The sequence below is a fragment of the Notothenia rossii genome (genome assembly GCF_949606895.1).
Source record: "Notothenia rossii genome assembly, chromosome: 5".
In the NCBI taxonomy this organism is placed as follows: Eukaryota; Metazoa; Chordata; class Actinopteri; order Perciformes; family Nototheniidae; genus Notothenia; species Notothenia rossii.
Genome location: NC_136903.1, coordinates 4,938,771 through 4,965,025, shown reverse-complemented (window position 1 = coordinate 4,965,025; position 26,255 = coordinate 4,938,771). Strand labels below are relative to the sequence as shown.

Sequence of the window (26,255 nt, the reverse complement as noted above, 5' to 3'; positions counted from 1 at the left end):
GGCTAGTATGACTGTGCTGTGATTGGCTAGTATGACTGTGCTGTGATTGGCTGTTACTGTTGTGCTGTGATTAGCTAGTATGGCTGTGCTGTGATTGGCTGGTACTGTTGTGCTGTGATTGGCTAGTATGACTGTGCTGTGATTGGGCTGGTATTACTGTGCTGTGATTGGCTGGTATTACTGTGCTGTGATTGGCTGGTACTACTGTGCTTCAATTGGCTAGTATGACTGTGCTTTGATTGGCTGGTTTTACTTTGCAGTGATTGGCTGGTACTGTTGTGCTGTGATTGGCTAATATGACGGTGCTGTGATTAGCTGGTACTGTTGTGCTGTGATTAGCTAGTATGACTGTGCTGTGATTGGCTGGTACTGTTGTGCTGTGATTGGCTAGTATGACTGTGCTGTGATTGGCTAGTATGACTGTGCTGTGATTGGCTAGTATGACTGTGCTGTGATTGACTGGTACTGTTGTGCTGTGATTGGCTAGTATAACTGTGCTGTGATTGACTGGTACTGTTGTGCTGTGATTGGCTAGTATAACTGTGCTGTGATTGACTGGTACTGTTGTGCTGTGATTGGCTAGTATAACTGTGCTGTGATTGGCTAGTATGACTGTGCTGTGATTGGCTAGTATGACTGTGCTGTGATTGACTGGTACTGTTGTGCTGTGATTGGCTAGTATAACTGTGCTGTGATTGGCTATCATTACTGTGCTGTGATTGGCTGTTACTGTTGTGCTTGTGATTGGGAGGATCCTGACTAACTACATTTTGTTTGGTCTTATGATGTAATGCTCTAGAATTGTGTTTTTTGTTCTTTAAGGTAGAATTTATATCTTTATCTCTGTGAAAATAACCAAATGTTTTCCTCTCATAACTCCAGGATTTTGTAACCTTCTCACCTGCAGCGTTTCAATGCAGGTTCCAACAACCTCTATACAGGTAATCCCATAACATGACGCATTGCATTGTCTTTATTTAGTTTAATGCTCAGGTATTTCATATAAGACTCTTTCCAGTAGACATATATGAAATAATGCCTCTATGTATGAAATAGCAAATAGCAGGGGCTTTCAAGCTTTTCCAATTGTAACCCCTCACATTAATCAGGTTGTTGTTGCCGACTGGTAAGACTTTCTCTCCACCTGATCAGTTGGAAATTCCCCATCCAAAAGTCTTTGATCGGTCATTCTGATCCGTTATTTGGAAAATGAAGAGGTCTGTTATTATAAGGACGCTCTGATGGAGGGACCATGTGCCTTCTGTTAGTCCGCACAAAATAGTCCGGTCAATGAAACGTCAGCTGTGATGTTACACACATTAGTTCTCCTTCGTCAGTAAACACCATACTTCTTCAATCGTCATTTTTAAGGAAGAGGATAAGGGGCACACGAGAAAATCATTTTGGGGTTGTGAAGTAAAACAATATTTGAGTTCTGGTTTTAACCCTAACCAAACCGGAACAGCAGAAGAAGACAGACAGGAAGTAAACACTGAAGGGAACACAGTAAGGGCTTCGGCAGTGTTTAAAGAGTGGTTTATGGAAAGGAAAATGTGAACAGACTTGGAAAGTTACAGGAAACCTCGATCAGTGCTGCCGGCATTTTAAGTTAAGTTGTTGTCGCCGTGGTTTCAGCCGTTGCTACCCAGTAAAACCGTCTTTTTTTTGTTGGTTTATGTTCAAATCAACATGTTGTGCTAACTGTGCCGATGAAGCTGTGAGTGAAAACACATCATTTGAGCAACAGCTCAATAAATGCTTGTTATAAAAGTGTGTCCCTTCTATGTCTCCAGGTACAAGTTCCCTGGTCCCGGTGTGTTCCGGTGTGATTTGACTAACCTGGTGTTCGTAATGGCTAAAGAGGCAGAGCTGACGTACATGACCCTCATTTGGGACGAAGACCTCCTCAACTCAGGCGGAAAGACGCCTGCAGGGCCGCTGTTCCAAATCAAGAGTGCTGTCGAGGACGCCCTAACTCAGCTCCGCTTCCCCCACAGTGAAACCAAGGAAGGTAAAGACATCTGCAATGCAAGGATATGCATTTTTCGGATACCGAGTAGTACCAAGTTATATCGAAAACCTGTGAAAAGGTATAAAGCAGCTGTTGGGAGGCTCCGATGTCGATGACATTAGACTAATTTTAAAGGTCACCTATTATGCAAAATCCACTTTTTCATGTCTTTTACACATACATCTGTGAGTAAAGAGATATGTTTGTCCTGATCCATTTCTATAAAAACCTGTCTGAAAATGAGCTGATCAGATTTTGGCCACTTTATGATGTCATAACAATGTTTTGGCTTGTGTAACCATTAGCCAATCAGCAACCAAGGTAACCCCCCCCCCCCCCCCTTATCACCTGAATCTCCTCCGAGAGCACCATTGAGTTCTTTGTAACCAAATGTCTCTCAGAGGGGCGTGGGGAGGGGCTCCTTATTTTCATCTAAAGTAACAGACAGAGAATCAGCACTTTGGAAACAGGGCTGAAACAGAGGGGATTATGGGTAATGCTGCAATGATCTGTTTGGTGTTTGGAGCCAAACACTTCAGAGACATGTTTTGTATATATCTGAGACCTATAATATATTGATGAAAAACAGCATGATAGGGATCTTTAACGGATACATTAGGTGCAGATGAACCAATGTTGATCAGCTCTTTGCCTTCACAGCGATGAAAGATGGCGCATTGTCTGTGGCTGACGTGTCTGATGAGGGAATGAGCATCTTGAAGCCGCTGGAGATGACAGAGACTCACGTGGTCGTGGACATCCCTCACCTCTCTTCCTTTGGCCTTGTTTGGCATATCGTCAAAAGGTTTATGGAAAAGAACCGGCCAATAAGGAGCCAACTCATGCTGTACATACGGACACCGATCAAAGAGCTTCAAATAATGACCGTAATTGTCCTGCTGGACAACGTCCCTTTGCATGAGGTAAAGCCATCCGCCGTATCTCCATCAGCCTCAACACTTCTTTTAAGCTGTTTCCAAAAGGGCGATCAAAGCCCGCTGTAAGCGCCCTAAGGTGTTATGTAGTGTTTCTTAGTTTTATTATCATCATTATTTGTTTAGACTGTACAAGTTGCTTGTTGTTGTCTTCCCTTTCGGCAGTAGAGTGGTGCACTGGTGATGTAGGATAGCCCTAACACTAACCCTCGACAAAAAGCAATGGATTTCGGAATATTGCAGAACATTAGATCTTGTGCAAACACACGCTTAACTATACTTACAAATTATGTTCCTATTGCTAATCCCCAAAGATGGACACCCCTTTTATGACTTTTGAAGCGTCAATGCAATCGGCAGGAGTAAAAAGCTATAACATAAAGCTATAAAGGAAATACATCACGGTTGCTTGGCTGTGCATCAGAAACCGCTAAGCTAAAGGTGGCTAATGTTCAGCGTGATGAAGTTTAGAGGTCACTTGTTAGCCACCGCTGCTTTTAAGAAAGATAGAAACTGACATTCACCAGTGGGGTATTAACTGACATAATGTCCTGAACATGAACAGTTTGTGTAAACCACAGACCTTATTTCAGGTCACTAACCAAAAACAACAAATTAAATAAATGGTGGCTTCGGGATGGGGGAACCATACATTTTAGAATGCTAGCTCATTCTTCACTCACTCATTCCTGCAGCTCTCTGTTGGCACCGTCCGTCAACATTTGTTGTGTATAAATGTCATGAACTCAAGTGATAGAAATGTCCTGTTTCTGAAGATTTCCAGACAACAAAATGGTGCTCAGCGCGTAAGGATCCCAAGACACTGTCAGCTGGACTTTGGTCACAAATACAGCATTCACGTTGATCCTGAAGACCTGTTCCTGCAGCCAATGGTGAGTAAAGACACAGCTTCTCTTCGAAGGCCCGGCGTCTACATAACGTGCCTTTCTGTTTTCTACGGAACCAACTATACCTTTTCACTGAAAGCAATATCAAGGGTCATCCTAGTCAATCGGCTGAATTTTGTTTAATTAGATTGTCTTTGTTATGATTTTAGTCTGAAGGGCACGGTCAACAAAAAGCTTCCTCTCCATTTTCTACAGTGACGTTCTCAGTGTTTCTCTGATAGTTGAGGAATTTTCCGAATGCTTGTTAAAAAGAAGCTGGTAGCTGGTCTTTTCACAAGGTGGTCCTCATGCACTCTCTTCTCATTGGTATCCATTGAACCACTGAAGTCGCAATGTGGAACCTGGCGCTAATGCTTCTAAACAACCATTTACTTTAGGCTGTATGTAGATTCACGATCATGGTTAACACTTACTTTCTTCTGTTCTGGTTTTCAGCATGATGAATTCTCACCCAGGTTCGGACCGAATTACCATCCGACCTTTGAAGTTTTCCTCAACACGAGCACAGAGTCCCTGAACTTGAAGCTCCGGGACCAGAGCGGGAAAGTAGCCTGGGAAAACAGAGTGTATCTGCAAGGTACCGCCTCCGCCTGATGTCAAGTTCAGAGCCCAGTGATAGACAAGATACAATAGAACAGTATAGCTGTAGTGCACCTTCATGCATTTTGCTCCGTCTCATCATCTTTCAAGTGAACAAAAAGGCAAAGAAAGGAGTTATTTAGAGCATAATGTTATCCGTAGAACACTACATTTAATGTAATCTCTGTTGTAAGTGTTGTTGGTTGTATAACAAAAGTATGTTTCCTCTTTATCTTCCAGAAGCAAGATGGTTAATGTCCCGGCGGATGCCCTATTCAGACATGCAGCTGATCTCTCATCGGTCAGCGCTCAGCAATGGGATATCTCCAGCTACTCTGGAGAAGCTTCTCGATGTGCTTATCGAGAATAAAATTCTAACTGATGAGCAAATTGCATCAGTCAGCGCCAAACCCCAAGAAGAAAGAGCAAGACAGGTGCTGCAGATGGTGCAATACAAGGGACGAGATCCAAGCACGATCCTGCTCGCTGCTCTCCGTGAGGTCGACCCGGTGATCTGCAAAGAGCTCGAGATAGACTATTAAGAACCCGTAGTGTGAGGAGAAATCTCAACCCCAACTCTAAACCCCTCTGGAGCTTATTCTGAACTCAGCAGCCCAATTGTTCTAAAACCCCCCTCAGTTCTCCCACAAATACACCGCCCAGATCTATATCAGCTAATATCCCTGTGTTTCCTCCAGAAGGAGTTTCTCTCACAAGAACACACCTATCTGTTATCCTGGCTCCAAAATGGTGGATTGAACTCCCAATTGATATCATGACAGCTGAACGTCCACACATCTTCTGTCACAGAATCAACACCCACCTGTTTCAAATGCACCTTTTCCATAAAAAAAAAAAAAATCATAGTGAATCTCACTTGGTTGTAGCACTTGGTTGGGTTTATTAATAGCTTAGGTACTTTCAGGATTCTTGCTTTTTTGGGGGTCTATCTTCATGGTTGATTGAACTCATTGTTTGTCGCTTTGGACAACATTGTCAGCTAAATGAAATGTAATGTATAAGATGCACAAGATAGAAACAGTGCATTTTTTCTTGTTGGCACTATAATATTTTTAGATTAGCATATAGAAGGTGGCTTTTTAATCAACATCAGCTGCAAGTTAAAGGTGGGGTAGGTAAGTTTGAGAAACCGGCTCGAGATACACTTGTTGTTATATTCCATGGAATGCTCTTAACATCCTGATAGCAATGAATATCTGAAGTGCTTTGACAAAAAATCCATAAAAAAGATCATCTGTGGAAGCCGTGGCGCTGTAGAAAGCACGACCAGTCATCTGAGCCGGCCCGGCTAAAGTAACTGGATGGCCTACCTGCCTGTCAGCCTTCCATCTGTGCACAAACTTATCTCGTGCACTCATTGGTCATGTGCGCGTTCGTGTGTGTTGGAGGAGGGGCTCTGTAAGGAAGTGGCAGATTTTACCCGGCTGTGTATTTTCAAATTCTAGCGCACTCGGGCTGGTTTCTCCAAAATGACCTACCCCACCTTTAACAGTATAGATGTTAAATTCAACTCTTATTTTTTGCATTCAACTCATCCGTAACTTTTCCAAAAATAAAAATGGTCAAAACAACTAGATCTCCGTTTTAAATGTTGTCGTTATCTTACTTCAATTATCTCAAATGTGTGGAACATTTTACAAACCCAAAGAAATCTGTGATTTAGATTAAGTTTAAATATTGTATCCCGCGGTCATAATTTGACTTTTTAAGCCGTTTTAAACCACATTTTTACTGTATCGTTTTAGATTTTGGTAGTTTTTAACCATATATTCCAGTCATTTGACGTATATATCTTAAGAATATAAGATAAATACGTTTAGAAAACATTAGTAGCAGCCAAACAACATTGGGGAAATGCAGTTTTTCTCAACTCAGTGCTTTTAAAAGTTTTAAAAACATGGTCTGTTTGTTTGAGACCCCTGTGGATAATTCGGCACCGGTAAAATCCTCCTGAACAAAGAACAATGTAGAAATCCTATTTAGAGAAGCTAGCTGCATTGACAACAAACTCCTTCGATCAGTCCAGAAAATGACGTGTTTAATATGATCAGATTCAAAGAGAGACTGCTCGGACATGGACTGTAAACCAGTTACACACATTCTGATTCATTCAGGTTTATTTGTATCATCAAATTAGAGAGTTAAACAAATAAAAAATACAAACCAAAATATATAACCACAGTGAAAGTGGGCGGGGCTTAGCTTTAAATCAGGACCACTGATTGAATCTTTACGCTAATGAGCTGAATTGACATATACAGAGGCGGGAAGTTGTGGAGTACCAATACTTTGTTACTGTACTTAAGTACATTTTTCTGGTATCAGTACTTTACTCCACTACTTATTTTTCTGACGACTTTTTACTTTGACTTCTTAAATGTTGAACTCAAATACCTGTACTTTCTACTTCTCACATTTTCCAAACAGGCTGGTTCCTTTAGTCTGAATGTGTGTTTGGTGGCGTGATCATTATTATTTAGAGTCATTGCGTGCCTATTGATTTGAACACGATCCGTGTATCCATCATTTCCTGGTCTTCTCTAAAGAAGAGGGACCAATGAAAACGTTGTCATGTTGCCGTTGGTCACCATGGAAACATTCATTAGCTAACAATGACATTATTGTTCTATTAATATAAAGGGAGGTCAGGTACTCTTTAAAACAGCTGCTAGTTATGGGTACTTTTTACTGAAGTACATTTCAAAGCCCTCTTTACTTTTACTTGAGTAAAGAAGTTTAGTCAGTACTTCTACTTTTACCAGAGTATTTTTAAACACGAGTATCTGTACTTCTACTTGAGTAAAGGATGTGTGTACTTTTGACATCTCTGTTGGAGACACAGTGAATTTTATTTTTAATCTTGTAACAGTTCATCCCAGTTATGATGTCCTCAGTCTTCCAGGTGGTTGATAAGCAGGAAGTGAGGTCTCAGCAGGGACAGGATGGGGCTCCGCGGGGCTCCGGCCAGGGAGTACGCCTCATCCATGTTTACGCCTCGTGATCGAAGCATTTGGAGGGCGGCGCCGCAGCTTTCCCTCCCGCCGTGGGACGTCAGCAGCACGAGGCTGAGGGGGCTGCCGAACACGCCGAACCTCCGTCGCATCTCGCCCAGCTGAGCCCAGAAACTCTGCGATGCAAGAAACGTGCATTAGCGTTTATTGAAAAAATCTTCAATAGGGCTTATGAAAAAGTACAAAAGTTAAAACGATACTATTATACTTATAATATTATCACACTTGACATTTATATTCAATTTAATATTTAATGCCTCACATACTTATGTATATATAATAACTTATATAAGCTTTTATTAATATTCAACATGTGTCCCCTCTTCTCCATGTCTCTTCTACATCAACATGTGTCCCCTCTTCTTCATGTCTCTTCTTCATCAACATGTGTCCCCTCTTCTCCATGTCTCTTCTACATCAACATGTGTCCCCTCTTCTCCATCTCTCTTCTACATCAACATGTGTCCCCTCTTCTTCAGGTCTCTTCTACATCAACATGTGTCCCCTCTTCTCCATGTCTCTTCTACATCAACATGTGTCCCCTCTTCTCCATGTCTCTTCTACATCAACATGTGTCCCCTCTTCTTCAGGTCTCTTCTACATCAACATGTGTCCCCTCTTCTTCAGGTCTCTTCTACATCAACATGTGTCCCCTCTTCTTCATGTCTCTTCTACATCAACATGTGTCCCCTCTTCTCCATGTCTCTTCTACATCAACATGTGTGCCCTCTTCTCCATCTCTCTTCTACATCAACATGTGTCCCCTCTTCTTCAGGTCTCTTCTACATCAACATGTGTCCCCTCTTCTCCATGTCTCTTCTACATCTACATGTGTCCCCTCTTCTCCATGTCTCTTCTACATCAACATGTGTCCCCTCTTCTTCAGGTCTCTTCTACATCAACATGTGTCCCCTCTTCTTCATGTCTCTTCTACATCAACATGTGTCCCCTCTTCTCCATGTCTCTTCTACATCAACATGTGTGCCCTCTTCTTCATGTCTCTTCTTCATCAACATGTGTCCCCTCTTCTCCATGTCTCTTCTACATCAACATGTGTCCCCTCTTCTTCATGTCTCTTCTACATCAACATGTGTCCCCTCTTCTCCATGTCTCTTCTACATCTACATGTGTCCCCTCTTCTCCATGTCTCTTCTACATCAACATGTGTCCCCTCTTCTTCAGGTCTCTTCTACATCAACATGTGTCCCCTCTTCTTCATGTCTCTTCTACATCAACATGTGTCCCCTCTTCTTCAGGTCTCTTCTATATCAACATGTGTCCCCTCTTCTCCATGTCTCTTCTACATCAACATGTGTCCCCTCTTCTCCATGTCTCTTCTACATCAACATGTGTCCCCTCTTCTTCCTGTCTCTTCTACATCAACATGTGTCCCCTCTTCTTCCTGTCTCTTCTACATCAACATGTGTCCCCTCTTCTACATCAACATGTGTCCCCTCTTCTTCATGTCTCTTCTTCATCAACATGTGTCCCCTCTTCTCCATGTCTCTTCTACATCAACATGTGTCCCCTCTTCTTCATGTCTCCTCTACATCAACATGTGTCCCCTCTTCTCCATGTCTCTTCTACATCAACATGTGTCCCCTCTTCTTCATGTCTCCTCTACATCAACATGTGTCCCCTCTTCTCCATGTCTCTTCTACATCAACATGTGTCCCCTCTTCTCCATGTCTCTTCTACATCAACATGTGTCCCCTCTGTGGAAAGAGACTCTGAAAGTTTCAGGAACAAAGATTCTCTCTCTTTTTGTCCTGATCCATTTCTATAAAAACCTGTCTGAAAATGAGCTGATCAGATTTTGGACACTTTATGATGTCATAACGATGTTTTGGCTTGTCTAACCATTAGCCAATCACCAACCAAGGTAACCCCCCCCCCCACACCTTTTTATTAAGGGATGCTGCAAAGATCTGTTTGGTTTTTTGGAGCCAAACACTTCAGAGACATATTTTGTATACAACTGAGACCTATAATATATTGATGAAAAACAGTCAAATAGGGGACCTTTAAAACAACATACAAGACCGTCGATCGTACATTTGATGTGGGATTTAACTCTGTATTTAATTTGAGGATTGACTGGTGCACAAAAGATCTAGACGAAAGAGGTATCATCTTTTGTTTACGTGAGTACCTGAGCGGCGTCTTGGCTCGCTGATGGTGGTTCTGCGTCGGTCCGGATGACGGCGTCCCCGCAGAACACAACTCTGAGCTGCTCTGACGAAGCTACCTTCCCATTTAGCAGTGCCGAGAAAACACCTGGACCAATGAGAAGGAGGATGATTCACCTGGACATTCACACTAGAAATAGACAGGATGGATTTTGAAATAGCCGAGATAGTTTGAAGAAAGACCTTTTTGTGATGCCTGCGCAGCCTCGTCTCTGTCCGTTGTCAGGAAGAGATGCACGTTGTTTTTCAGTAAACTCTCCGTGAAATCCTCCTCGCTGGAAAAACAGAACCTGCTTATTTCAAGACCTGCAACAGAGCGGGAAAGACATCAGGACAAAAGGTCAACCACTGCATCAATAAGACAAAAGGATAGCCATAGATTACCGTAAAGTCTGGTGTTGATGCTGCTGGTTAAAGTTAGATTACCGTGATGTTTAGTGCTGCTGCTGACGTATGAAATTGGATTACCGTAATGTTCGGTAGTTCTGATGCTGGTTAAAGTAGGATTACAGAAATGTCTGGTGTTGCTATTGGAGATTAAAGTTAGGTTACTGTAATCTCTGGTAGTTCTGATGCTGGTTCAAATTGGATTACCGTAATGTTTGTAGCTGCTGAAGGTTCAAATTAGATTACGGTATCTTACTGTTTGTTGTTACTGCTGATCATTAAGGTTAGATAGCTGTAAGGCATTTTGCTGCTGTTGTAGGTTAAAGTGGACCTATTATCCTATATTGGAAATACCTATACAAAACATGTCTGAGAAGTTGTTTGCTTAAAATACCAAACAGTTCACCCATTGTTTCCATGCCTCATACTGCTACCCCTCTTTTGCAAAAAAAAAAAAAGAGGAGGCGGAGCTAATCCCTGATCAGAATTCTACCGGAGATAAAGTTAAATTCTGCTGTGATAAAACACCATCCTGTTCTAAACCACATCAAGGATTATTTCTGAAACAGTATGGAGCTCAATTGCTTTCTCTCTTGCAGGTTTATCACAAGGTGAGTTCCTTTTTTTATTTCCTGCTTTTTAAACACGTGCTCTCCAGTACAGGTTAGCTCTGAGTGTTAGCGAGGCTTGCTAATGTAAACAAAGACGAGATTACATCCAAAACACGTCAGGCATTGTTTCTGATAGCAACTTTTTGTGGGTTCACCGCCGATTTGACGTCATATCGGCAGCAAATCTGAATCAGCTCCGTTACACCCCGTTTTTAAAAGATTTGGGTACGGTGGAAAAGAGAGAGGGATTTCTCTTCTGACGCTGCGTGAGTTCCCCGACACACCGGGGTCACATATTTATGTATAAAAGACATCAGAAAGTGCATTTTGCATGATAGGTCCCCTTTAACATTGGATTACTGCAATGTTTGTTGCTACCAAAGATTAGAGTTTTATTACCATAATGTTTTATACTGCTGCTTCTGCAAGGTACATTTAAATGAATGTGTTGCTGCTGAAGATTAAAGTTAGTGTCCAGGGCTGCTGATGGGTGAAATAAGACTACCGTAATGTCCAGTGATGGAGTTTAGGGTCACAGTTAGAATACCGTATTGTGCTGCTCAAGGTAAAAGCGTTATGACCGTAATGTCTGGTGTTGCTGCTGCTGGTTAAAGTTAGATTGCTTCTTAAGGCTAACGTGTTATTAACGTACTGTTTGTTGCTATTGCTGATCATTAAGGTTAGATAACTGTAATGTGTTTTGCTGCTGTTGAAGGTTAACATTGGATTACTGTAATGTTTGTTGCTACAGAAGATTAGAGTTGTATTACCATAATGTGCTATACTGCTACTGTAGGTTAAAGTTAAATTACTGTGTTGTTGCTGAAGATTACCTTATAATAATAATAATAATAATAATACATTTCATTTATATAGCACACTTTAAAAACAACGTCATCTCAAGGTGCTTCACAATGCTAGACTGTAAGGAGGAAATAATAAAAGAAATGATATTAAAAGTTATCTAATGAACATTATTGAATAAAATATGGTAATATAGAAAAGGTTAAGAGCATAAAAGGTTAGAATAACAGATAAATCAAATAAAGGACAGTCAGTTATGATGTGTCGTGCTGCTGATGGGTGAAATAAGGCTACCGTAATGTCCAGTGATGGAGTCTATGGTCACAGTTAGAATAATGATTGTGCTGCTCAAGGTAAAAGTGATATTACCGTGATGTCGGGTGTTGCTGATGATGCGGGAGCTCTGCTGCTGTTGCTGACTGTCGCTGGTGATCAGGACCACATCGAACAGCAGCGACTCAGATGGATTCTCCTCCAACAGACGTTCGTTCACTCTCTGCAGCGCCTGGGTTATGAATTAAATTGAAAAGGTTCCTTTAAAAGTTTAGTCTGGTGTTGTTCTTTCTTTTTCTTATTGTAAACTTTGCTCTCAAAACTCCAAATCCATTGTAAAATCTGTTCAAACATATCACAAGTATATTTAGGTTTCAATTTAAAATAACGGCTGAGTCATTACCAGTGCGCCAAATATGAGGAAATGGTGCGCTTGTAGGGAACTATTTTCAGTGGCGGATGAATCCTCATTTTCTCACTTGCTCTATTTCCTGGAGCAGCAGCATGAGTGTATGTGGGATTGACTCAAAATAAACGACTTTTTACACAAAATTAGTTTATGGCACAGTGTTAGAAAAATATCACTCGTCAGGATTCAAATCAGGATCCATGTATCTGTGATCCTCTCCAGAATGGAAGTAGTCATCACATACAGAGCATCAACTAGTTCCTGAACAGTGTCCTTCACATGCTGATATCCAAGAGAGGGAGTTCCACAGTCACAAGATGGAGGAATAGAAAGCAGTATTCAATGTTTACTTCAGATTAGCTCCACGTCAGAAATGATCATGCTTGTCATATGTCTCTCTCCATAGAGGCTGAATCATCATGTTAATCACATAGCTATCATATGCCTCAAACAGTCCTGATGCTCTTCTAGGTAATCACACATCCTGTCATGTTCACAGCTACAGTTGGGATACCTTTGTTATCATGTTACTCTCATGTTGGAAGACACATTCAGGATTGTCCCAACACACAGATATATGAATATGGCTATGCTCACCTGAGTTCATTTTAGAGGGGAACACATTATTTCACTCACCAAAGAAAGCGTTTTTTAATAGTTCAGTGTTAGAGTCTACCTGTAGCAGAGGGAAAGCCACGCCCACTTCGCACACCTCATCTCCATCATCAGCTCCACAGTCAAACACCGCCCGAGACGTTACCGCGACGACCACCGCACGATCAGCCTCTTTCTGTAGAGGGGAAAGATTCAAAGATTTCAAAGGTTTTAAAGCTTTTATTTTCATATGCATAACGTTACAGTGTAGAAATGGCAATGATATTCTTATGACCTGAGCTCCTCCAACAATCCAACATATATAATAAAATACAAAATAAAAAGTATTGCAAAAAGTCTATATATGTAAATAGAAACAGGATCTGCATCTTCAGACAACAAAGAATAGTACTTAAGTCAAAAGTATTTAAGTACGGTTAGGAAAATGTACTTATCAGGAGTCAAATCCTCACATTGAAGAAGCTGGAACAGTGAAGTATATTTATATTAAAGGCTTCTTGAAGCCAATTTATCAACTAACAAGTAAATACATCTGCGGAGTAAAAAGTACAACATTGGCTAGTGGAGTAGGAGTATAAAGTAACATGAAAATACATGTCTATAAGTCTATTACCTACAGTATTTGCAGGCAATGCCCTTTTTCAGTCTCATATGGTCCAAACCCCTATCACAGAATATACAATTGTATCATTGCCCCGCCACCTGGTGCAGGTATGTCACAGTTAAAATAAGACTTGCGTTTTATTTTAAACAATACTTCCCACCCATCAATTCGGCACACATAACATTCAGATTGCATGATTTTAAAATAAAACAAATACGTGTTTCCCTTTCAATGCTCTCCCTCTGTTATGGGACGTTTTATAGCTTAAAGATTATGGTCGTTGGGGAAATAATGTGTTGCATTATGAGCTGCATTTGAGAAGGCATCGAGTCATAAGACTGTGAGGAAGTGAGGAAGATTAAAATACATGATCATTCAAACTCAGGAAGGGCACGCAAAAAAAACAGTGTGGTATTGCTAATATTTCCCACAGGGTGTGGTTCTGGACGTTTGTGGCCATGTCTTTGTGTATGAGACAGCCCGACATTAACCCGACATAGGTGAGTCCTACCTGCTTCACGTTGGTGTTTTGGATCGTGGAGACCATGCCCGCAACTCGACTAAAACTCTGCAGCTTATAAATACTCCTAACAAATGAATGTAACACCAATCCAACACTAAACAACTGCCTGTCAAACTAACTAACTTTAAAGTTCCTGCATAGACAAAGTGGCTGTGCACAAGTTCCGCCTACGTGCGTAACACCTTACGTTAACTTTAAGATTTTTATTTTTATTTTTTAATTGTATTTATTGAAGAACATATTAAAACATAATGTATTCAGGGGTTGGACGTATAAAGTAATAACAAAATACATACAAATAATACAAATACAGTAAAGAAAAGAAAGATACAGTGACGTTCACTTTAAGAGCGTAACATAAACATTAACGTGATGACGTCACTTCCGTGTTTGCCTGCCGCTGGCCACCCCGCCCACAGCAGTGATTATTGTCTCAGGTAGAGACACACGATCCGGGTCTTTTTAACCCTTATTTTACACCCTAACACGTCCACACCTGGACTACCTGTTTGGGGCAGAGAAGGGGTGAAGGTCTGGAGAAGGTCCGAGATAAACCTGGTCCGGTTTGGAGCGGATTTAACCTAGTTTGTGAGCTGGTCTTGCAACCGGTTTGGGACCGTTGGGGTAAAAGGAGGAGAAGGGAAAGTTTTCTTCGGCTTAACGGTGAGAAAACCTTCTTCTGTTCCCTTTTTCCTTACTTCCTTACTTCCTAGACCTTTTATCTTGGTTACCAAAGGGAGTTCAGGTACCTGCTTGACGTCCGCAGGTAATCAGCAGGTGATGGACTGAGAGTCAGATCAGTTAAACTGTCAGTTACCTGTCAAATAATCACTAATAGTCAATCAGTGGTGGGAAGTAACTAGTACATTTACTCCAGTACTGTACTTAAGTGCCATTTGTTGCTACTTTATTTCCACCTGGAGTAAATGCACAAGCTACACTGCAGCATACAAAGTCATTAAAACTAGCTGCACCTTCACCAGCTTTGATAACACTTTAATGATCAATCATAAAACATATCATATATATTATTCTGAAATGGACCAATCTTTTGGTACTTTAAGTATATTTTGATGATAATACTTTTCTACTTTTACTCGAGTAACATTTTTGAATGCAGGACTTGTACTGTAACAGAGTATTCATACACCCTGGTACTTCTACTTTTACTCAAGTACAAGATCTGAGTAATTCTACTTTTACTCAAATACAATATCTAAGTATTTGTTATGTAATATTTATTATTTTGCAGACCATTCACATGCACACAAACCTCAAGAACACACTACAGGAAAGGGGGAAACCCCAAAAGCATAACAGTGCCTCTTTAATACTTCTTCCACTACTTGCACTCAGTCAGTCAGACGGTTATATGTCAGTGAGGTTTTTTTGTGCCCTCGTTTTTTAAAGGTCAAAGTCAGTAAGGCAGTTATCAACAGACTTTAAGATCCCTCACAAGTGCAGATACTCAGTTGTTAAGTCAAGTAGTTTGTCATTCAGCACAGAAACAACCTGAAACACTACTTCCAGTATAACTCAATGAACACACATTGAAATATAACATGGCCTTTGACCTCACACTGTACAACTGAGGTATTCATAGACACATATCTGTGTGTTGGGACGTACTATGAGATTGCACATTTGTTCACTGTCTCATAGCATATTTTAGTTTACTCGGTGCAGACAGGTTGTATTGAATCTTGCAGACATTGCCCTTATTTTAACCTCTTATTCCTTGAGCCAACTCCCTATTAGAGAACGTGCTGTTCAAGCATTGTGTCGCTAACAGGTGAAGGTACGTCACCATTGGTTGACAGTTTTGAAAAGTTGGGCTATTTTGATTCCTTACTATGTTATCATTAAATAATGCCAGATTAAATTCGAATCTAATACAAAAAGTGGTCATATGAATTAGTGACTATTTTTTAAAACTTAATTACCTGTGTACTGCAAAATGTAAATTCACACTAGAAGGGCTTTTTAAAAAAAAAAATTGTTTTAAATGTTATCAAAATGAGTTTCACTCCCATCTGTACTCTGAGTGGTTTGTTCATATATCATCAATAGCCAGATTTATAGATTAATTATTGATGATTGCGTTTAGGATTATAACATCTGTTTCCCTAAAAAACATGTGGAAAATAAATGTTTCTTAAAGGCTGCTGACAGTTTTCTGGATTTATGTAGTGGTACAAACCCATATCAAAACTCCCCTCTGTAAAAACCTTTGACTCTAATAAGTCGACAATAAAACAAGAATTTGATCCTGGTTTTAACCAGTGAACACATTTCTGTGCTGTTTCTGTATGCGTTAGTATATTTAAAGATAACATTTCAGAAAACGTGTACTGTAATAAAAAACAAAGCCATGATGTGAGTGAAACATTTTTAATTGTAATATTATTCACCATCCACCTCTTTAAAAATAATGACATTTCAAATGATAAGCTCCATCTTATAAACAGGGCATTCATAAAATAGACTTTACAATAATATTTCATGCAATTTTGATATTTAAAAAACCCTTTATTTATCTCCCAGTCAGACGGGACGTTTGCAGTCAGTTAGTCTCACCTGTACAGGCAGTGCTGGAGTGTGTTCAAGGTGAAGAATGAGATAATAATCATTAGAAGCAGTCCAACCAGTCAGACCGCTCTCACTGACACAGGCTGCAGCCATCAGACACTTAGATTAGCTTAGTTTAGCATATATACTAGGAAAAGGGGGAAATAGTGAGTGACAAAATACACATTTAAGTGTACTTAATATATCTCTGTACACAAACTGAAACGTAAAAACAATTTGGCAACTTGTTTAGGTCCCAGTCAAGAAATAGCCCGACCCATAATCCCCTGTTAAACGTCTTATTGATGTTTTTACTCCTCTGATTTGGTATGGATGAAACAAACTGGATTCAGAGCTGCTGATAGGTGGATGTTGTTACCTTTGGACAGGCTGGCTTTGTCTTCCCCTGTTTCCAGTCTTTATGCTAAGCTAAGCTAACCAGTTGATGGCCTTATTTCTAACAAACATATACAGCAATCTTAATATCTATGATCAGCTGATCCAAGAGGGTTTTAAATAGTTTATAAAACTTCAGAAGAACCAAAGCTGTCAGACAAATGTAGTTAAGTAGAAATGGAAATAGTTAAGTAAATGTTTTTAATATACTTTCCCTAAGTTGAGAACTAGTGAAAACTGTACTTCAGTAAGTACATTTAAAAAAAACACAAAAAATAACATTCTTTGTTCCTTTTTTTTTAATCCATTGAGGCTTTGTTCAAACGTTACAAGCAGTGTGCAGAGAGGTGGACGAAATACAATTATCGCGGCTCCGGCGCTCGCAGTTCACGCGAATGCTCCACCGCTCATCGCGTCCAAATCGCGCACGTTCCGTGTTGTCCCGTGGGTTCAATACTCCGCAAATAATCCCAATAGGCTCCTTTGCCACTCCAAGAGAGGGATGTCCTTGTCCTTTTTCTTTTCGTCATTTCAAGCGATCTTTTTTTTTTGGACGCCCTCGGCTCGAGTTCAGGCCGTTCGGAGCGGAATAAAAAATATAAATGACGGCAAGACGCCCCCCTGGCGGAAACGCTGCTCATCAGTATGTTATGTGTCTTTATGCGTCTCATCAAGGTGAACCATATGTGATCAGATTCTGAAACATTAACAATGTGTACAATGTACTTCCCCAGTTGAATACATTTATTACATTTAGTGAGAGTGAATCTTTCTGAAGAAAATCAAATGGTTGTTCTACTCAGTGTGATTGACAGGAGAGATGATCAGAGGGGCAGAGTTTTTACCACCATCATTAAGATGGGGACTAAAGTATGGGTAGAGTTTCTCTTTGAAGCAGCAGCCAGTGAAGGAGTAGATCAGAGCTGCAGCATCAACATCATAAAAGGAGACCAGACCCTCCTCATAATCCACAAACACCCCCACCTTCTCAGGCTGAGACTTCAGAGAGAGACGGACTGCAGGGCCAGCACAAGCTATGTACTCATTTCCATTCCTCAACACTATCGTCCAGTAACCTTTCTGAGGAGTCGGTGTGATGATTCCCTTCCTGTTGATCGACTCTCTGGCCACTCCTAAACCCCACTGAGTGTTTCCTTTAACCTGAACCTCGTAATAAAATCTTCCTGAAGAGAAACTCTGCTTTGCTAAGACATTGACACAATAATCAAATCTCTCTGGATTGTTTGGGAGATTCTTCTTCACATCACCATGTTTCACTTGTTTTCCATCATCAGACAGGATGAGATGGGGATGTGCTGTATCAGGATCAAGAGTCACCTCCACCTCAGACTGCTGGACCCTCTTCACCTCAAGCAGCTTCTTCATCTGTTTCCTGAGCGTCTCCTCCAGCTGAGTCACAGCTCTCCTCACAGTCCCCTCATATGAAGGTGGACGGACCCTGACTTCTGTCCAGTTCTTGGTGGGTGGAGCAGCGTTCAGGGACGTGAAGCTTTGGAGGAGGTGGAGCTGGTCTTCAGAGCGTGAGAGCTGCTCCACCTCAGAGCTTCTCTTCTTCAGCTCAGAGACTTCCTGTTCCAGCTCTTTGATGAAGCCTTCAGCCTGTTCCTCTGTCTCTCTCTGCTTCTCTTTGATGGTGTCGATGAGCTCGGCCTGGCTTCTCTCAACAGACTCCTTCAGAGCGGTGAAGACCTGAACACCATCTGCTATCTCTCTGTCTGCTCCTTCCTTACTGAGCTCCACTGAGCGGTTCATCTCCTGAATCTTCAGTCGTCTCTTCTGGATCATCTGCTGGATTTCAGCCTCTGTCTTCCCCAGCTCAGCCTTCTTTCCTTCATATCCTTCTTTCAGAGGAACTACATCATGTGTCTTGTGGTCTAAAAGAGTGCAGTGCATGCAGACACACACCTGGTCGGTCTTACAGAACAGCTCCAGCAGTTTATCGTGCTTCACACACATCCTGCTTTCCAGGTTCTCCAAAGGGTCGATCAGCTGATGTTTCTTCAGGCCTGCTCTTGTCAGGTGAGGCTCCAGGTGAGTCTCGCAGTAGGACTCCAGACACACCAGGCAGGACTTCAGGGCCTTCAGTCTGGTTCCAGTGCAGACGTCACAGGGAACTTCTCCTGGTTTGACAACTTGTTGCTCTGAGCTGCTGCTGCTGGCTTTCTGTTGAGCTGACTGTCTGAACTGAGCAGCCATCTCAGAGATGAAAGTGTTGACCAGCAGCTCAGGCTTTATGTTGAAAACCTTTTTACAGTTGGGACACTGACTCGGGACATTTCTATCCCAGTGTTCAGAGATGCAGGTTTTACAGAAGTTGTGTCCACATGGTGTGCTGACTGGATCAGTGAACACATCCAGACAGATGGAGCACAGAAACTGATCTTCAGTCAGCAGACAGCTGGCAGCAGACATGTCTCTCTGGGGACAAAACGTGTGAAAAAAACACAACTGTAATTACATATTCTCTATTTGCCAGTTCATAGAGTCCTACTATGAACCCAGAAATGTAAACTACCCCAACGTTTAATGTTAGAAATGACATACATAGACCAATGACAACCAAAGACATTTAGTTTTTTTGTCTGTAAGAATTAAAATTCAAGTTCAAATGAAATCTGGAAAATCATAGCAGCATTCAGTTTAAACTCTAAGAAACACAATGTGTAAGCTCTAATACTTTGGGGGGATTTTGTCGTTGTTGAACAGAGGAGTGAAACCTCCTGCTGAGCATCACTGAAGTTAATACTAGTTGTTAAAAAACAGTAAACGTTATCAGCTTCAAAAGGCAGACAGCAGTTACTACAGAAACAGGTTCAAAGCTCAAGGCTACTTACCACAGTGTGTACACATGATGTAAGAAATATGTAATTGTCATGCCTTTTTATAAGCAACACTTGTAAAATAACACCAGATCCCTTGCTTTGGACGGTCCAGAACAAATCTACTGTTTAGATTCTACTTTGTTTAATAGAGTCATTTATAAAGATGTTTTCAAATACAGGAAATATGAAAATAAGGATAAGCTAATGCTAGCTTTGACTGTATGCTCTCTAACCTAACTTAACCAGAGTTTACATTGTATTGTTGGCTGTTGCTAATTTAAATGTTGAGGTTTTTATCTTAACTGATACATTTATATTATATAATATTCTTTATATGGTCAAATGGATGTAATATAGTCAGATTCTGATTTTAATCCAACTTTGACTAAATATTTAGTTAGTGATGTCTCTGTAGTGTACTCACCAGTGTTTGCAGAGTCCTGCTGTGTTGTTGAGAAGAAGCTGCTGGATTCAGTTGAGTGTTTCTTCAGAGAAACAGAGACTTGTCTCGGCTGCTGCTCTGCTGTCGCTCAGACAAACTTCAGCTTTCATTTCTGGGAAATGGAAACTCTTCTCTTACAGTGTGGTCCCACCTCTCAGTGGCAGTTCGCCAAGAGGGAGTCGAGGAAGAACTGTTGAGGCTTGTTGTTTAACTTTGTGACGATGCATTTTACAGCTGATCCAAGAGGCTTTTCAAATAGTGTATTGAGCATAAGTAGGAATATTTTCTCAATACATAAAGGACATCTCTTTACACATCTGGAGATTTATAGCTATATTTCACAGCGCTGTGTTATGGTCCCTGTTTAAGAGCAGCTGGTGAGACACTTCCTCCTCCCTGAACAGACTGTTTGAAAATGGGTCACGTGATTGTTGACTCACATTCAGGTCAGTCTTTAGTTTATATTAAAACCAGATTCATTTTTATTCACCTGTAGTTTTGGGGTTGTTGGACAAACTACAGCTTTAACGTGTGTCAGAGGAACTGATGTTGATTCTGTTCCGTTGTATTTTTTGATATGTAGTTAAATCAAATGTATATTTATGTTGCAATATATCAAAATGTATCCTAGGAACTTAAATATAATAATAATAATGATGTGTTCCTGTCCTCCTTCAGTCTCTGCAGTGCTGCCGGCAGTCATGTTCAGGTAGAGAACGACCGGCTAAACGGCGGCCACCATGAGGAAACATCTGGAAAGGATCCGTTTCCGGGGCCAGAGACGGGACGAGTTCCCGGATCTGGCCGATTCTCCCAACACCTCCGACACAGAGAGCAACGAGGAGGTCGTGAGCAGACCTCGAGTCTCCGCCAGAGATTCAGAGGAGCTGAGGGAGGCGGAGGGGGAGCAGAGTGACGCTCAGGTACACAAACACACACAATATCAACCAGGAGTTTAGAAAGAAACAGGTTTTTCTGACCCTGAACTTTAAAGAGGACATCAGGTGTATATCAATATGTAGTGTCTCTACTTTAAAGAGTCCTCTCCTGCTGATGTTCAGGTGTATATCAGTATGTAGTGTCTCTACTTTAAAGAGTCCTCTCCTGCTGATGTTCAGGTGTATATCAGAATGGAGTGTCTCTACTTTAAAGAGTCCTCTCCTGCTGATGTTCAGGTGTATATCAGAATGGAGTGTCTCTACTTTAAAGAGTCCTCTCCTGCTGATGATCAGGTGTATATCAGTATGTAGTGTCTCTTCTGGGACATGTCTCCGTGCTTTAATGTTCATAAAGCTCTTTATTTTGCTGCAGCACCTCTTTTCACCCTCTGTCTGAAACCAGACAGATATGGTAGCATACAATAAAAAGTAAAGGTGTCTTACAATGTTTCTTTTTGTGTCCTACTTATTCAGACACCAGGCTTCACTTACATAATAATGTCACTTACAGTGGGGCAAAAAAGTATTTAGTCAGCCACCAATTGTGCAAGTTCTCCCACTTAAAAAGATGAGAGAGGCCTGTAACTTTCATCCTAGGTATACCTCAACTATGAGAGAAAATCACATTGTCTGATTTTTAAAGAATTTATTTGCAAATCATGGTGGAAAATAAGTATTTGGTCACCTACAAACAAACAAGATTTCTGGCTCTCACAGACCTGTACATTCTTCTTTAAGAGCCTCCTCTGTCCTCCACTTGTTAAATGTATTAATGGCACCTGTTTGAACTCGTTATCAGTATAAAAGACACCTGTCCACAACCTCAAACAGTCACACTCCAAACTCCACTATGGCCAAGACCAAAGAGCTGTCAAAGGACACCAGAAGCAAAATGGTAGACCTGAACCAGGCTGGGAAGACTGAATCTGCAATAGGTAAGCAGCTTGGTGTGAAGAAATCAACTGTGGGAGCAATTATTAGAAAATGGAAGACATACAAGACCACTGATAATCTCCCTCGATCTGGGGCTCCACGCAAGATCTCACCCCGTGGGGTCAAAATGAGAAACAAGAACGGTGAGCAAAGATCCCAGAACCACACGGGGGGACCTAGTCAATGACCTGCAGAGAGCTGGGACCAAAGTAACAAAGGCTACCATCAGTAACACACTACGCCGCCAGGGACTCAAATCCTGCAGTGCCAGACGTGTCCCCCTGCTTAAGCCAGTACATGTCCAGGCCCGTCTGAAGTTTGCTAGAGAGCATTTAGATGATCCAGAAGAGGATTAGGAGAATGTCATATGGTCAGATGAAACCAAGATATAACTTTTTGGTAAAAACTCAACTAGACGTGTTTGGAGGAGAAAGAATGCTGAGTTGCATCCAAAGAACACCTACTGTGAAACATGGGGGGGGGAAACATCATGCTTTGGGGCTGTTGTTCTGCAAAGGGACCAGGACGACTGATCCGTGTAAAGGAAAGAATGAATGGGGCCATGTATCGTGAGATTTTGAGTGACAACCTCCTTCCATCAGCAAGGGCATTGAAGATGAAACGTGGCTGGGTCTTTCAGCATGACAATGATCCCAAACACACCGCCCGGGCAACGAAGGAGTGGCTTCGTAAGAAGCATCTCAAGGTCCTGGAGTGGCCTAGCCAGTCTCCAGATCTCAACCCCATAGAAAATCTTTGGAGGGAGTTGAAAGTCCGTGTTGCCCAGCGACAGCCCCAAAACATCACTGCTCTAGAGGAGATCTGCATGGAGGAATGGGCCAAAATACCAGCAACAGTGTGAAAACCTTGTGAAGACTAACAGAAAACGTTTGACCTCTGTCATTGTCAACAAAGGGTATATAACAAAGTATTGAGATGAACTTTTGGTATTGACCAAATACTTATTTTCCACCATCATTTGAAAATAAATTCTTTAAAAATCAGACAATGTGATTTTCTGGATTTTCTTTTTTCTTCTGATTCTGTCTCATAGTTGAGGTGTACCTAGGATGTAAATTACAGGCCTCTCATCTTTTTAAGTTGGAGAACTTGCACAATTGGTGGCTGACTAAATACTTTTTTGCCCCACTGTTTATACTGAAGTAGTCTAGTTGTATGATTATGTCCAGAGATACCACCTCTCAACTAACTTGTTGCTTTGCCATGTGTGTTTTATTTTTATTTGACTGTGTGTGTGTTTGTCTCTCAGGCTAGTCATGCAACTTTTTTGCACTATGAGTAATTCGTTAGGGCCTCTTACAGTTATTGAAATGAAATCAGGAGGAAAATAAACAACCAAAAAGACTGAAAATGTGTAAAATCGATAAATGTAGTGCAATATTTACCTAATATATATAGTGGATTGGAAGTATATGGTAGCATTAGTGTAGTAGTGTCTTCAAATTTTTCTTTTTGTGTTCTCCTTATTTAGACGCCAGGTTTCACTTAGCTTATATACTTAAGTAGTTTAGTTTTATGATTAGATCCAGAGATACCACCTGTAAACTAACTTGTCTGTTTGTTATGTGGTTCTGTATTTAACTGTTTGCTTGTTGTCTCTCAGGCTAGTCATGCATCGTTCTCTGCAGCTCTCCACGACGACTCCAGGACGGATCTCAACGAGGTCAAAGGTCACCTGGAAATCGCCTTGTTAGAGAAACACTTCTTAGGTGAGTAATCTGACCCGAACTGCACTGTGTGGGGTTTCTTTGTTTACATAACATCTCTAACAATATATGATCATCTGTGTTTTTCTCTTTTAAACCACGTGTTATTTATATTTTTTTATATATTTATCTTATATATATACATTATATTTCTTGAACTCAGTTTTGTTTAGAGATTTTCCTCTGAAACATATTATTTTCTTTTCTTTTTTTTGTATTTCTTTTTCTTTTTATTGAATAACTATTATTGAATTTATTTGTTTCTCTCTTCTCAAATTAACCACCATTAATAAATAATGTCCATATCTGCAAGATTTCAATAAAGACAATAGAAACAAAAACACTTAAATAGACGGAATGTTTTAGCCAGGTTAAAGCTGATTATTGGACCTTGAGTCAAAGTTTTATTGGTTTAATTTAGCATAAGTAAAGTTAAAGTAAAGTGTCCCTTTTTAAATGTGTGGCTGGGAGAGTTGTGTGTTAATTGGCTGTCGACTCACTCTGGCCTTTTGCATCACTTCAGGGTTAAATGCTCTACAGCACAGATGCATGCTGGGTAATCTGTCAATATCTGTTTGTCAGCTTTACGTAACACACACTGCTAATAAGCCTGCTTAACCTCGTCTGACACACACACACACACACACACACACACACACACACACACACACACACACACACACACACACACACACACACAAAAATAAAGATTTACTATATTTTGATGATAATACTTTTCTACTTTTACTTAAGTAACATTTTGAATGCAGGACTTTTACTGTAACAGAGTATTCCTACACTCTGGTACTTCTTCTTTTAATCAAATACAAGGTCTGAGTACTTCTTCCACCTCTGCTGTTTTCTGTTTCGTATTTGATTTAGTTTTGGGTAACATGAACGTGGCTTGTCTCATCCTCGTCTGTTTTCAGAGGAGGAGCTGAAGAAACTCAGAGAGGAGTCCAACGTGGATTCTCTGCGGCACGACCTGGAGAGAGAGCGCAGCCGCTGCAGTGAGCTGGAGCAGAAGATCAACGACGTGCTGAAACCCAGGTGGTTATTAAAGGTCTCCTATTCTGCAAAATCCACTTCTTCATGTCTCTTCTATATCAACATGTGTCCCCTCTTCTTCATGTCTCTTCTACATCAACATGTGTCCCCTCTTCTCCATGTCTCTTCTACATCAACATGTGTCCCCTCTTCTCCATGTCTCTTCTACATCAACATGTGTCCCCTCTTCCTCATGTCTCTTCTACATCAACACGTGTCCCCTCTTCTCCATGTCTCTCCTACATCAACATGTGTCCCCTCTTCTTCATGTCTCTTCTACATCAACATGTGTCCCCTCTTCTCCATGTCTCTTCTACATCAACATGTGTCCCCTCTTCTCCATGTCTCTTCTACATCAACATGTGTCCCCTCTTCTTCATGTCTCTTCTACATCAACATGTGTCCCCTCTCCTTCATGTCTCTTCTACATCAACATGTGTCCCCTCTGTGTAAAGAGACTCTGAAAGTTTCAGGAACAAAGATTCTCTCTCTTTTTGATCCATTTCTATAAAAACCTGTGTGAAAATGAGCTGATCAGATTTTGGCCACTTTATGATGTCACAACGATGTTTTGGCTTGAATAACCATTAGCCAATCAGCAACCAAGGTAACTCCTACCCCCCCCCCCCCCCCCCCCCCCTTATCACCTGAATCTCCTCCTAGAGCACCATTGAGTTCTTTGTAACCAAATGTCTCTCAGAGGGGCGTGGGGGGGGGGGGGGGGGCTCCTTATTTTCATCTAAAGTAACAGACAGAGAATCAGCACTTTGGAAACAGGGCTGAAACAGAGGGGATTATGGGTAATGCTGCAATGATCTGTTTGGTGTTTGGAGACAAACACTTCAGAGACATGTTTGTATATTTCTGAGACCTGTAACATATTGATGAAAAACAGTATGATAGGGGACCTTTAAATAAAAATGAACGTTTTTTAATGAGCTAATGCTAACCATCAGACAGAGCGGTTTGTTCCTGTATTCTCATGGCTGAATCTAATCACCTGAATGATTGTTTCTTTTGCTTTACAGACTCGAAGACTCACCTTCACAGACGCCTAAAGCCCCGCCCCCTTCTACATCTGCAGTCAGCGGTACAGGTGAGTTTGTCTTTTTCTTACATTACCTGTTATCGTTCAATATTTTTTAAATCTTGTTTCATCAGTCATAGGATGTTCGAGTGGTGCAGGGATGATGTATATTTGTAGGCCAACATGGAAGTAAGCATCGCAAGGGCTCCCTAAACAAAAAGCCAATGGGATTTTACCAATGGATTTCGGAAAATTGCACAAAATAATCTCTTGATCAAACTTTTATGATATTCACTTGTTTGGTTCAACAGGATAATCTCCACATATTAACACCACTTTTATAACAATTGAAGTGTAAATGCATTCTCCAGAATGAAAAAGCTAATGTTAGGCTATAAAGAAGTCACATGACTTAATGTCACCACCGCTAAGCTAAAAGCGGCTAATGTTGGGC

At 41.0% G+C, this 26,255-nt stretch overlaps 5 protein-coding genes across 5 annotated transcripts in view; 3 read left to right on the top strand and 2 right to left on the bottom strand.

Annotated features, from left to right (window-relative positions):
* The window catches only part of deaf1 (DEAF1 transcription factor), a gene marked incomplete at its 3' end in the record, with an annotated part of 14,863 nt that extends 13,029 nt beyond the window's left edge, over window positions 1–1,834 (top strand). Inside the window, exon 11 of the mRNA XM_079684567.1 lies at window positions 1,794–1,834. Within this exon, the coding sequence (XP_079540693.1) occupies window positions 1,794–1,834 (41 nt within the window). The remainder of the gene's footprint in view (window positions 1–1,793) is intronic.
* Window positions 82–6,025, top strand: LOC307038463 (uncharacterized protein). The gene is made up of 6 exons (XM_079679864.1): window positions 82–941; window positions 1,794–2,011; window positions 2,672–2,934; window positions 3,723–3,839; window positions 4,290–4,431; window positions 4,674–6,025. The coding sequence occupies exons 2-6, from the start codon at window positions 1,852–1,854 to the stop codon at window positions 4,973–4,975; spliced, it is 984 nt and encodes a 327-aa protein (XP_079535990.1). The 5' UTR covers window positions 82–941; window positions 1,794–1,851; the 3' UTR covers window positions 4,976–6,025.
* Window positions 6,026–6,470: 445 nt separating this feature from the next.
* On the bottom strand, window positions 6,471–14,050 carry LOC307038466 (cytosolic 5'-nucleotidase 1A). Its single transcript, XM_079679867.1, has 6 exons — window positions 13,869–14,050; window positions 12,815–12,928; window positions 11,826–11,961; window positions 9,838–9,960; window positions 9,618–9,742; window positions 6,471–7,581 (listed from the first exon to the last, which is right to left on the bottom strand). Exons 1-6 carry the CDS (start codon window positions 13,902–13,904, stop codon window positions 7,345–7,347), a joined length of 771 nt encoding a protein of 256 aa, XP_079535993.1. The 5' UTR covers window positions 13,905–14,050; the 3' UTR covers window positions 6,471–7,344.
* A 235-nt stretch (window positions 14,051–14,285) lies between these two features.
* The window catches only part of LOC307041257 (GRAM domain-containing protein 4-like), a 26,662-nt gene continuing 14,692 nt past the window's right edge, over window positions 14,286–26,255 (top strand). Inside the window, exons 1-5 of the mRNA XM_079684566.1 lie at window positions 14,286–14,543; window positions 20,808–21,052; window positions 23,625–23,730; window positions 24,657–24,777; window positions 25,803–25,878. Coding sequence (XP_079540692.1) covers window positions 20,870–21,052; window positions 23,625–23,730; window positions 24,657–24,777; window positions 25,803–25,878 — 486 coding nt within the window. The 5' untranslated portion in view covers window positions 14,286–14,543; window positions 20,808–20,869. The remainder of the gene's footprint in view (window positions 14,544–20,807; window positions 21,053–23,624; window positions 23,731–24,656; window positions 24,778–25,802; window positions 25,879–26,255) is intronic.
* Window positions 16,258–20,571, bottom strand: LOC307038453 (E3 ubiquitin-protein ligase TRIM21-like). Its single transcript, XM_079679849.1, has 2 exons — window positions 20,112–20,571; window positions 16,258–19,283 (listed from the first exon to the last, which is right to left on the bottom strand). Exon 2 carries the CDS (start codon window positions 19,275–19,277, stop codon window positions 17,640–17,642), a length of 1,638 nt encoding a protein of 545 aa, XP_079535975.1. The 5' UTR covers window positions 19,278–19,283; window positions 20,112–20,571; the 3' UTR covers window positions 16,258–17,639.